At 37.1% G+C, this 13,223-nt stretch overlaps 1 protein-coding gene across 1 annotated transcript in view; it reads right to left on the bottom strand.

Annotated features, from left to right (window-relative positions):
- frem2a (FRAS1 related extracellular matrix 2a) overlaps nucleotides 1-7,596 on the bottom strand; it is a 65,442-nt gene extending 57,846 nt beyond the window's left edge. Inside the window, exon 1 of the mRNA XM_083568284.1 lies at nucleotides 2,457-7,596. Coding sequence (XP_083424410.1) covers nucleotides 2,457-7,428 — 4,972 coding nt within the window. The 5' untranslated portion in view covers nucleotides 7,429-7,596. The remainder of the gene's footprint in view (nucleotides 1-2,456) is intronic.
- Nucleotides 7,597-13,223: the final 5,627 nt, after the last annotated feature.

Genomic DNA, 13,223 nt, shown 5'->3' with positions numbered 1-13,223 from the left:
GTATTACAAAAGATATTATTTGCAACAACTAGATAATCTTTGGCTCAATTTATTTGTATTGCATTTTTGAATTTTATGAATTCCAAAGTTGTTTAGTATTTCTTTGTATTTGCTAGGATGTGCTTCAGCACAAGAGAAAAAGTCTCATGGAAAATCTAACAATTATACAAGTTATCATTATCAATATCACAAACTTTGCTAAATACAGAAATGGTCTGAATAGTCTATCTAATTTTGAATGTCTTTAAGGCTTATGATTAAAATGAATATCTACATCAAATGTTAATGGCTAAAACAACTCCAATAATATATTTCTCAGTTCCAATGCCTTTTTTATAACTATAGCTTTGACTTAAAATGGCTAAATGGTTCTACTAAACTTTCTGTGATCTCTAAATGTTACTCTAGTTTGTATCACATTATTTATAAATATTTAAAATTCACTTTTTAATTACAGGTTAGGATTTTAGATTGAAAATATTGTTCACTTAAGGTCATTGATCATATTTGGTATTATGAGATTTTGATTACTACACATTGTGTACTAAAGAATAATACATTTCTTTTTTGTGTTTGTGTGTGTTCAGAAATAGTAAAGTTTTCTCCTTTTTCTGCTTTTAATAATAAAAAAAAAGGTATTATGATATTTAAGGCATCGTAATTCACATTTTGTTTTTCTTTTGCAAATCAAAAATGAATGAACTCAATGTACAAAGAACTGAGTGCTCCAGATGAAGCTTGTTTACATTTGCAAAAGCTTAAGCAGTGAAATGTGAAAAGTGTGTTTGTTTTGGTGTTAAGAAACTCACTTTCTGTAAGAACATATTTCAAAACAACATATTTCAAACATATTTACAATAAAGTAAGTATTTATAATTCTTTTTGCCCATTAATTTAAGGCAAAGTCTAAAAAGAATCAATACCAAGATTCCTTCTCAAAGCTACAAATTCATTGTGTTCTGAGGGAAATATGCATAATTAATTATTTAAATAAGTAAATGCTCCAATTGTCCCATCACGTTTTAACCCTAGGGCTAACACAGACAATTCATTGTGGTTAATGGTTAAAAGTTAATGTTCCGTGTTTGTTAAGTGTTTTGCCTTTAAGTATTAACAGAAAAAGCACTAGACTTGCATAGATCATCAGTTATATTAAAAAATGATTGTTTAAAAATGCTGAATTTACATAATGCACACTAAAGAAAAAAATTGTGAATATTCAATGTTTTCTCAAAAGAGCTCACACACATTTACATTTTCACTTATTGTTTAAAGGAATCATTTTAGTTTTTTTGTATAGAAATTTTATTTAAATTTACTGTACATATGAAAATATATTTAAAAAATCTAATTGGTTTCCTTAATGCCTTCATTCAATCAGTGATTAGATCTGCATTCATAAAGTTTCACAGAAAAAATGTGAATGACAGTCTCTTAAATGATTGATTCTGAAGGAGTGAGTCTCTGGTTTGCAATCAAGCCCCATTGCATTGTCCTCTAAAACCACATTCCCTCCTTCAAAGACACACTGATGTAACCATCGATAACCTTGAAGGCAACCACTGCCTATGATTTCTCCTTTAAAAAGGAAGGTTTTCCAAGTTTTTTTGGTACTTCTAAATAATCATATTTTCATGCACAGTTATTTCAAACTTCTAATCTAATATATTTTAATCTAATCTAATTTAATAATAATCAGTTATTTCTTTCTTTATTGAAAAAAAAAAAACAATACAAAGGATGTATATCATCACAAAACCCTAATTTTAACACAAACATTGCATTGATATATAGACACTTGACCGTCATACTTATATGTGTTTTTTGGACATTTCACTCCTTATTTAGTCCCTGCTTTGCTGTTATAATAAACTCCACTCTTCCGGGAAAGTTTTCAATAGATTTTGGAGCATTGTTTGGGTGGTGGGCGGGATTAAATTGTAGACTGGGCCACAAAAGCATTAGTGAATTACCTTGCAAAATATTATTTGTGGCCCTAAACATATTTACACTTTTTTCTTTCAACACTGTTTATATTTCAATAATATAGAACTCTGATTATAACTCAAGTTTTACAGCTATACCTGTTTTTTTTTTTAACAACTTATTTTTCCTTTCTATTTTTATTTCTATTCCTATTGTGATATACACATTATCTATGTAATAGATATTACAAAAGGCAAAACCTTAGTCTTGAATTAACACATTTAATAACACACACATTTTTATTTCTTTCCTTTGCTGCTGTAACAAAGAAATTTCCCCACTGTGGGACAAATAAAGGTATATCTTATCTTATCTTATCTTATCTTATCTTATCTTATCTTATCTTATCTTATCTTATCTTATCTCTGCATATCAGATATAAACAAGATTTACACACAGCATCATTGCCTAAAAACACAGTGAGACAAATAAATACAAGCTGAACAATTATATATTGTATGTGACTTTACCTTGAGTGAATGTAATGATGGAATCATTCCCCTTCTGAAGGTTGATCAGGTAGCCATGCTCTGGTTGTGTGGTGATGTAAAAAACCAGGGTGTCTGGGATGCTGTCCCTGTCTTCTGCCTTCAGCACCTTGCTAGTGATAGGATAGCCTAGGTGGCTTATTGGCAAGACCTTCAACGTTTGAACACCTTTGTTCACCACAATTTGTGGTACACCATTGTCTATTGATGAAATAGTAATTTTCATGACTTGAGGCCTACGAGTTTCAAACACTGTATCAGGAAATACATAAAAATCAGTGTGTGTTCCATCAGTGACAGTAAAAGAAAAGCTGTCCTGAGTCGACTCTGTGCCATCATGCTTGTAACTGATTAGGTTTTCATTCAGGTCATGTTTCGTGAAGGTAGTAACTGGATGGCTGTTGTTAAAGAGCAGTTTACCGTGGATAGGCAACTGAGTGATGGTGAACTTCAGAAATTCCTCTGCTGTATCCTGATCTTCTACAGTCAGCTCAAATGGTGTGATAAGTTTTGAATGTCCTTCTGAAACCAAGAGCTCATGTACTGTCAGGACAGGTTTTTTATTGTCAACATCAACTATCGATACACGAAAGGTGCGGAAAACAGGGTTATATCCATCAGTGACCTCAAACTCAAAACTGTCCATCTTTATTTCATCATCTGAAGAGTGTATATAGTAGATTTTACTTCCAGCCAGCTGAAGTTGAGTGAAAGACACGATTGGCATTCCAGGAGTGTCAGTGCTTTCCAAATGTCCCCTTACTGGGGCTCTGGTGATAGTGAAGACAAGGTTTTCATCTGGGCTATTGAGATCACTTGTACTGAGTAGGTCAGTGGTAAGCATCACACTTCCACCTTCTTTCAGGGATACCCCTTTGCTAATAACTTCAGGAAACACCCTGTCAATGTTGCTCACAGATATGTAGAAATATCTGTCAATTAGTGGGTTATGACCATCGGTTACATCAAACTTTATAATGTCACGAATACCTTCTTGTCCATTGTGAGTATAGAGAACATAACCATTGTCCAGTTCCATCTGTGTGAAGTTCATCCCAACTGTGATGTTCTCAAAAAACCCATGTTCTGTTTTTCTCTGTAGAATGCCTTGACCTGGACCATATCGAAGTATAAAGGTAAGTGTGCTATCTTCTGAGTCTAAATCAGTCGCCTTCAGAATTTTATTATTTATTTCTTTTGTCTCCCCAATTTCAACTTCCAAACCATCGTTAATAGCCAATCTTGGAGTCTCATCATCAACAGCAATAATCATAATCATTACAGTACCTTCAACATTATGTTTTCCATCAGTGAGAATCACATTAAATTGGTCCTCTGTGCTCTCAGAATCATCATGCTCATAAATGATGCTAGAAGCTTCCCTGATTTGCTCCACAGTAAAGTTAGTAACTGGGAGCGAGCCAGTGATTAGCTGGTCAAAAATAAAACCATGTTTTGGTGGCTGTGTAATGATAAATGTTAAATCTTCAACCGGAATATCAGCATCAACTCCAGTCAATATAGGTGTGTCAATGATGACATTCATACCCTCCATCACCACAAATTCTCTCATAAATATTTCTGGCTTCTCATCATTAGTAGGGATAATTACAATTGGGAAAATTTGTCTCTCTGAAAAGTTAACACCATCTGAGCAACTGAATGTAAATCTATCCTCAACTGGTTCAACTCTTCTATGCATGCTTTGGACATAGCAGATATGGCCATCAATGATGTCTGTAATACTAAAAGCACTAATGGCTGTGCCAGACCGGGACTTCTCAGAACCTGGTGCTGGAGAGATGTTCTCCATATAACCTGAATTCGGCTGGACAATGATAGTACACAAGATATCTTCAGTGAGTGTATCTGCATCCTTAACAATGATTTGGTGGCCTCCAATTATGTTTTTGTTTCCTTCAGTGACATTAAATGTAGGTACCACTGTTACCACAGGGGCCTTGTTGTCCACCGGGAGAATGGTAACATGAACAGACACTCCAGTAATTGTATTTCCTCCTACAGCCCACTCATCTGACATGTCACTAAGGGTTAAGTTAAACATGTCCTCTTTTGAGGAAAACCCAATCTCACCACCTGTATGGGCATATCTCACCAAACCATTAATTATATCAGCTTGGGTGAACATGTTAGAAGGAAGTCCATTCACCAAGATCTCTCCATATGCAGGGGCATCCTCAACAATAAAGGTCAATCTCAGGTCATCTGTGTCTTCATCTTTCCCCTGGATAACACTGACTGTTATTTCAGTAGCACCATTTTCCAAGAGAGACAGGTGAGAACCAAGAGTTCCCGCTGGGAGAGTCAAAGTTGGCATTTCATCATCAATTGGCTTCACTATTATTTTTACTGTAATTGGTACAACATGGACACCATCACTGACATCGAGTTTAAAAGCATCGTTGGTTGTCTCATCCCCATTGTGGACATAAGAGATTCTGCCTTCTGAGATATCTGCTAAGCTGAAAGTGCTGTCTTTAATTAAATCAGCAAAGCTTAACTGGACCTGACCATGTTGCGGACTCTGAATTAGAGTAAAGGAAATCTGTTTACGATCTGTATCAAGGTCAGTAGTATCAAGCTCAGCATTTGTAATCATATGTATTCCTCGCTCAAAGACTGTGAAGCCAGTGTTAGTTATCTCTGGGGGTTTGTTGTTTACAGGTTGCACCAATATGGTGAAAATCCCTTTTACACTGTTCCCAGCAGTGTCTTCAACAATGAAATGGAACTGTGAAACATGGGCTGTGATGCCCAGTTCTATATCTGGTGGGCTGTAGGAAATCTTATGATGGTTCACTTGTGCTTGAGTGAACTCGCTTACCTCAGTGTGAGGCTGCTCTGTTAAAACTACTGACCCAAATCTGACAGGATGATTTTCATCTGTGTCTGTTGGTGGCTGAATTATTGTGTATTTCAGATCTCTGTCATCAGAATCCAAATCAGTGTAACGAAGAACAGTCTTGTTAAGACTAGTCACCTGATACTCATGGACAGTAATCTGTAAAGATGTGCCAGGAAAAAGTTCAGGTGGAACATCGTCAATAGGGAGAATCCTAATGAAGAAGGTGTTCTCATCTGATTGGTTTGGAGGATCAGCGTCATCCTGAGCTTTAAAGATAAACCGATCAGTGACAGCCTCTGTGATGTGGGGCCCTGTGTGCCTGTAAAAAAGTTTCCCATCTGTAATGTCTTTTTGTAACCATTCTCTCACAGCTTTCTCATAAAGCCCATCTTCCATGTTGAATTTCCATGAGGATGGATCTTCTGGAGCCTCAGACTGCCTTAGCAGCACATCACCAATAGTTGAGAGTGGAGGATCGATAGTGAACTTAATGGTGGAATCTTCAGAGTCAATATCAGCTGCACTAAGCATTAGGGGTGAAATGGGAATCATTTGGTTTTTAAAGACCACCAGTCCTGTGTTAGCATTTATAATGGGGGGCTCATCGTCAGTCGGAACAATCGTAATAGGGAACAAAAACTCCACTTCATTCTTGCCATCTGTCATTCTGAAAATGATGTTATCGCTGTATGTGTCACTGCCATCATGTTGGTAGACAACAATACCAACTTGCAAATCAGCGGGTGTGAAATACTTCGTGCTGGAGCCAAGAATGGTGAGATCACCATGACGGAGACCATTTACAACAGTTATCCGTACACTATCCAGGTTGTCTTCATCGCTGATTTCTAAATTGTTCTGAGTGAACAAATGTCTGGACTGACCCTCATAGAGAAGCTGCCCTCCATTTTTAGTCACCACTGGTGCTAGTGTGTTCATTGGCTTTATAACGATCATAAAAGCAAATGGCTCGGAAACTCCACCATCTGTGTCCAAAACTTCAAATTCAATCTGAATTATTCTCTCAGTATCTGAATCCATACTTGGGGGCTTGTATGCAATCTTCAGGTCTTTTATATCTCGCTGATAAAAAGATGTTATTGGTAAATTTCTATCATCTGTACTCACAATGTAACCCTCCTCGAACGAGAAGGGGGTGGTGATGTTGAAAATAAGATCATCTGGATTGGATTCAGTGTCCTCTGCAGCCAACATGTCAGAAGTTAAAGCAGTCATAACAAACTGGTCAATCTCCATCATCATCATGGCTAGAAAGCTGGGTTTGGGAGGACTGTTTTGCACACCTTCTCTTATGCGGGTCATGATATGAAAGAATTCTTGCTTCAGTAGATTATTTTCTTTGTTTCTCAGTTCCACGACCATCGGAATATAATCCCGGTTTGGAGACTTTTGTATAGAAGTGTGCTTGTAGCGAATATCTGCTCGGAGAAAAGCATCACAGTCTATCGTTTTCTCCAATTTATCACTAAGTTCACCATATCTAGGGAGTGAACTGCTTGCAGCCAGTGATGTGACCTCACATTTCTCAGAGTTTCTATCATATGTAAATTCCAGGATTCTTCTGTCAATTGAATTGCTAATGCCATGAAGTTTATCTACAGTGAGAGGCATATTTTTAGTAACTATCTCCAACTGGGTGAAAAGGACCTCTATCTCCAGCATGAACGGGATGATGACCGTTTCAGTCTGAGTGTCGTACCTGAGCTGCAGCCTCACTCTGTCCGCGTTGGGGCTCCTGGAGCCCAAATGCGAGTATTTCACATCATTGGGTCCGAATTCACATGGGAACTTTTTGGGTGAAAGATGTCCAGGTCTTTGGGTCAGCGGATCATTATCCAAGACTATTAAGCTGCACTTGTCTCCCGGCTGTACTTCAATCACCAAATCGTTGATAGGATCAATGAAAACCGATCTCCCGAAGGGAACGCGTATCCTGTTGTTCGCTACAAGGATCGAGTCCTCGGAGAGCTCCGTTTTGTGCGCGTAAGACAGTCCGTGCGCGCCGGCGTGGCGTCCATAACAACCTGCCACCAAGGACAAGAAAACAAGCCCTATACAGAGTTCCATTATCAATCACAGTAGATGCGCTTGATTGATTCAGAAACGAATGAATAACCCTCTTTTATACAATCCACGTCTGGAAAGAAACACTGGTTAGGAAAAGTTTGGAAACCCCCGAGCGCGCGATTCGGGATCCACCCGTGCCATCGTCGTGCCACTCGCGAGCGCGCACTGAGTTTTAACTTGGTCCGAATGGACGCGTGAGAAGCGTGTGTAGCGCGACACGCCCACCGAGTCCTTCTATTGGATAAGCCTGTTTGATTGAGAACCTGGAAGATGGTGCACACGCCCATCCCGACCTGCTAGTACCCATCCCTGATCTTGAGATACCTCATCTCTTCATCTGTTTGTTTTTCCTAACTAATGGACACTCCTTGCTGAGTTGCAGTGTGCTTCATTGTGGTTCTTCAGGACCAGGATTGGGAAGCATTGATCTACACAGGTTTCTCTGTCTTTCTTTAAAACGCCTTGAAGTCTAAATCCTGCATTATTTTTTAGATAGATATATTTGGTAGACATGCTATTATTAAGGTGCCACGTTAAAAACACTAATAATATTCATCATTTCTTTTTTAGAACATCTGTAAACGTTTTTTCTTTTTCTTTTTAAACACTTGAAATAAACCAAGACAAGTAAATAAATAAACCAGTAAAAAAAAAGAAAAAAAGAATGCCATTTAAATGTGATTTCTGGCTCCACCTACTGGTGAAGCCAGACTGGTGAAGCCAAACCTTTTCTCAGTTTATACTTCAAATCAGAGGTGGCAACATTTAAAACTTCATTGAGGGACGTGTGCTGACAATAAATAATGTTATTATACCAAATATAATATTAATAAAATGAAACACTTTGCCATTTTTTCCTCTCATTTATTATTTCCTCATATTTAAAAATAAATAAATAAATCAATGAAAAACATGACTGTAATCTGCTTAAATAAAACAGTTTTATTTTCAAAGTTTAATTGCAGTGAAACTTGCAGTACAATAAGAAATTATCCAATTTATTGTACAGTACAACAGAGTTGAATGCCTATATTCATCTGTAATGTAAAACATGTTCCCGTGGGCTCACCACCTGCAGGAGGGACCATAAGGGACGGTGCTGTGAGGATTGGGCAGCAGTCGAAGGCGGGGGCCTGCTTAGACTGCTGCCCCCGCGACCCGAATTACGGATAAGCGGGAGAAAATAAATGAATGAATGTAAAACATGAAGCTGGTCCTTTTATTCAATATTTTCATGTATGGCATGACAAATGTAATTGTACTGAAAGGGGGTTGGGTGATAATTTTTATAATGGTTGGTTATGATATCTTTTACTATAAAAAGAAAAAAGACCACAACTGCTGTCATGGAACCAAAACAATAAATAAACCAATGCATTCATGTGCTGCCTCTGGTTTGTTGCGGTAAAATGGCAGTCAGTTTGTCTAAAATTCAGGGGTTTGATTCAAACGTCTGTGCTCTCCTTGTGGTTAGGACAAGTGTTTGATTTTTTTTCACTCTGTTATTCCAGGGCGACCTCACCAGCTGTCAGGTTTTGTGGAAGGACGCTGTTCTTTGTCCTTCCGTTTTCAGCTCCCTCATTAGAGAATGAGAGGTCACAGTCAGCACAGTGTCACCTCTGTGTGCTGGGAACTTTCCTGCAAACCTCAAATCATCTCCCAACCCTCATTAAATAGGAGTCTGGTGCCTCAGGCAAGCAGGGGCCAAGAAAATGCTTTCAGCAAATATAAAATATCTGTAAGTATCTATAACTTAGATGCATGTCAATTGTAATCAATATAAACAATATGTATAGAAAAACCCTTCAGATGCATCATGATCCTGCTCATGGCAAACTAATGTGCATAAATGCAAGCAAATAATAACTTGATCATGCTAACATAGATTCATGCAGTATTTATATAAACCCAATGCCAGAATGTAATGATTTGCAAATTTCATAAACCTATATTTTCTTTACAATAGTACATAGAAAACAATGGTTAAATTGAGGAAATGTACCATTTTAAGTTAAAAATTGAGACCAGTTGCTGGAGTTTTCAGGGCGAAATGTTGTCCCACTAGATACAGGATTCTAGCTGCCTAAAAATTCAGCAGACCTCTATGTCGTGTTTTTCATTTCATTATGTGCCAAATCTTTCAACTGGTGCACCCCATATAGCATTAGATATGCAGGGTTTTAAACTGAGCACCCTCTCCTTTATAGTCCGTAGGACACAGTGTACCTGGTTTCCAAAAATAATTCAAAATTACAATTAGTCCGATTATAGAACAATTTTCCACGACCCCTAACGGGAGAAGCTGAAAGAAAGTTTTTTTTTTTTTTTTTTTTTTTTTTTTTTTTTTTTTTTTTTTTCACTTTGTCTCAGCACGTTTTTAAATTAAAATTGTAAAGTTGTGACTCAGTGAAGATGATGTTGGTTCTGGATCACATGTAGCTTCTTTTTTGCATGATAGTGCTTTAACCTGCATTTGTGAATGACATGGCGACATCAACTGATTTTTGGAGGTGATACTGAGTCAATGCAGTAATTCCCATTACAAAATCATGGCTGTTTCAAATGCAGTGTTAATACTGATTTCTGCCATTGTTCCGTGTGCACAGAGATTTCTCCTGATAATATGCATGGGATATTTAAAGTGAGATATTTAAAGTCTTCGCAATTTTAGATTGAGAAACATTATTCTGAGATTGGTGAACCTCTGCACATCTTTCCTTCTGAGATGCTCTCTAAGATACTCTTTTAACATCCACTCTTGTTTCTGACCTGCTGCCAATTAACCTAATTAGTTGCAAAATCTTCGTCCAGCTGTTTGTTGTCTCTTTTCCTACTTTTTTGCAGCTATCAAATTCAAACTTTCATTAAAAAATAAATAAATAAATAAATAAATAAATTTCCTAAGTGTAAACATGTCATTTTTTCTTTGCTTTATTGTGAATAAAATATAGGTTTTTAAGATTTGATTTATAAAATAAGTTATTATAAGACTTATAATAGATTAAAAAAAAATACATTTTCTAAATCATGCAATACATTAAAACACATCCAGTTTGATTAAGGCTATTTTCCAATAAATCAGGGGTAAATGGGTATAGTGAGGAAGTGGTGCCATGGTTCTGGCAGTAAATGAATAATTTGCCCCTAGGTGCTGTGAGTGTCTGAGTGTGTTTGTGGACTGTGCCCTGCAATGGACTTGCATTATATCCAGCATAATGTCTCACTTCACATCCAAATCTCCCCAGAGTCCACACTAGGATAAAACAGTTACTGAAAATCAGCAAAAGGATGAAGTATGCTATGTTTTGGATTGTTCATTTTGACCAAATTAGAAAATGTAAGGGATAAATGTTTATTTCGAAGTTGTCAATCGATTAAAATATTTAATTGCGATTAATCGCACGATTGTCATCAGTTAACTCATGATTAATCACAACTTAATTGCACATTTTTATCTGTTTTAAAAGTACATTAAATTAATACTTTTCATACTTTATGGGCATGGACAACTATGGATGCTTTATGCAAATCTACTAAAACTAAACATGTTTCAAAGGTCATAGATGTTTTCTTAAAGAACTTGTTCATGTCTATTAGACACATAAAAAAGAACATAGAAATACCAGGTTCCCATTACTTCTCTTTCTTTGCACTGAGAAATTTACTTATGCAAGCCTGTTTTCATTTTCAGATATTCAAATACTCTTGTATATGTTTTAAATTATAGTGTTTCAAATCACTAATGTAATGTAAATCATCAGGACACCAAGGCAACTTTTGCTATGTTTACACAGGAGCGGTTGTAATTGCCGGATGTGTGCATCATGCCGGATTCTGGTGCTTGATTTGAGACTTGGCGCATCAGTAAATTAAATGTTTAGTGATTAAAACAATTACGGTGAATTTTTTTTTTTTAATTTATATATGAGTAAAGAGTCAAGTCAAGTCAAGTCAAGTTTATTTGTATAGCGCTTTTCACAACAGACATTGTCTCAAAGCAGCTTTACAGAAAACAACAGTGAAGGTGAATGGTGTGCGTTTGTCCCTGATGAGCAAGCCGTGGCGACAGTGGCAAGGAAAAACTCCCTTAGATGATATGAGGAAGAAACCTTGAGAGGAACCAGACTCAAAGGGGAACCCATCCTCATATGGGTGACATCAAAAGTTTGGTCATAAATCTTTCAACAATACAGAACAATTTGTGATCATCATAGATCCAGCATCAGCTTCTCCATGCCAGGGCCTTTAAACACTCGGCATCTACTTCTCCATGATCATCCATAGGTCCATAATCTTCACGAGGTGGGACGTGACTGGAGCTGGCCAAACCTCAGGATGCCTCGGGATGGGGAGAGAAAGAGAAGCAGTGGAGAGGAATTAGCGTAGCTGCTGTTCATGATATTAACAGCACAAGTTGATAATGTGCATGTGATCAGATGTTCTGGAGCACAAGGTTATGATGTGATGTGTGTGATGTGTGTTATGTGTAGGCTTTGCTAAAAAGATATGTTTTTAATCTACACTTAAACTGGGAGAGTGTATCTGAGCCCCGAACACTGTCAGGAAGACTATTCCAGAGTTTAGGAGCTAAATGTGAAAATGCTCTACCGCCTTTAGTGGACTTTGCTATTCTAGGAACTACTAGAAGCCCAGAGTTTTGAGATCTCAGGGAGCGTGACGGATTGTAGCGTGTTAAGAGACTGGATAGATACATGGGAGCCAAACCATTTAGTGCTTTATAAGTGAGTAGCAGTAGTTTGTAGTCTATTCGAAACTTAATAGGAAGCCAATGTAGGGACGATAAGATTGGGGTTATATGATCGTATTTTCTTGACCTAGTAAGAACTCTTGCTGCGGCATTCTGAACTAACTGAAGCTTGTTTATTAATGATGCAGGACATCCACCTAGTAATGCATTACAGTAGTCTATTCTAGAGGTCATAAACGCATGGACGAGCTTCTCTGCATCAGATATAGATAACATATTTCTTAGCTTAGAAATATTTCTAAGGTGAAAGAAGGCTGTTTTTGTAACTTGATTGATGTGATTTTTGAAAGATAAGTTGCTGTCTAAAATAACTCCCAGGTCTTTTACCGTTGAACTAGTAGTTACAGAACAACCGTCTAAATGCAGGCTGAGATGCTGGAGCTTCTGTGTACTATTTTTTGGGCCGATGAGCAAAATCTCCGTTTTATCAGAATTTAATAGCAGAAAGTTATGGGTCATCCAATCTCTTATTTCTTCAACACACTCAGTTATGCGAGCTAATTGAGCTGTATCGCCTGGTTTGGATGAAATATATAGCTGGGTATCATCAGCATAACAATGGAAGCTAATTCCATGCCTTCTAATAATATTTCCTAATGGAAGCATGTATATTGTAAAAAGCAGGGGTCCCAGAACTGACCCTTGTGGCACGCCATAATTTACTAGCATTATCCTGGATAGCTCTCCATTTAAATCTACGAAATGGTAACGATTGGACAGGTAGGATTTAAACCAGCTTAATGCCTGTCCCTGAATACCGATGTAATTCTGTAAAGAAAATTCTTTTGATTAAATGCATGTTGCAGTGAAGGTTTTTTGCCTCTTTTATATTTATTTATTTATTTATTTATTTATTTATTTATATTTCTTTTTATAAAAATGGTCAAACAGAAATGTGCGCTGCATTAATCGCACGTTAATAACATTTGTGCCGCTAAAATTAATTTGCGCTAATGCGTTATTAACGTGTTCATTTTGACAGCCCTAGATTATTCATACATGTGCGTCTGAACATTTTGCTGGTCTA

The sequence above is a fragment of the Silurus aristotelis genome (assembly GCF_946808225.1).
Source record: "Silurus aristotelis genome assembly, chromosome: 18".
In the NCBI taxonomy this organism is placed as follows: domain Eukaryota; kingdom Metazoa; phylum Chordata; class Actinopteri; order Siluriformes; family Siluridae; genus Silurus; species Silurus aristotelis.
Note: the sequence above shows the minus strand (reverse complement) of the source record. Positions and strands in the feature narration are given on the sequence as shown.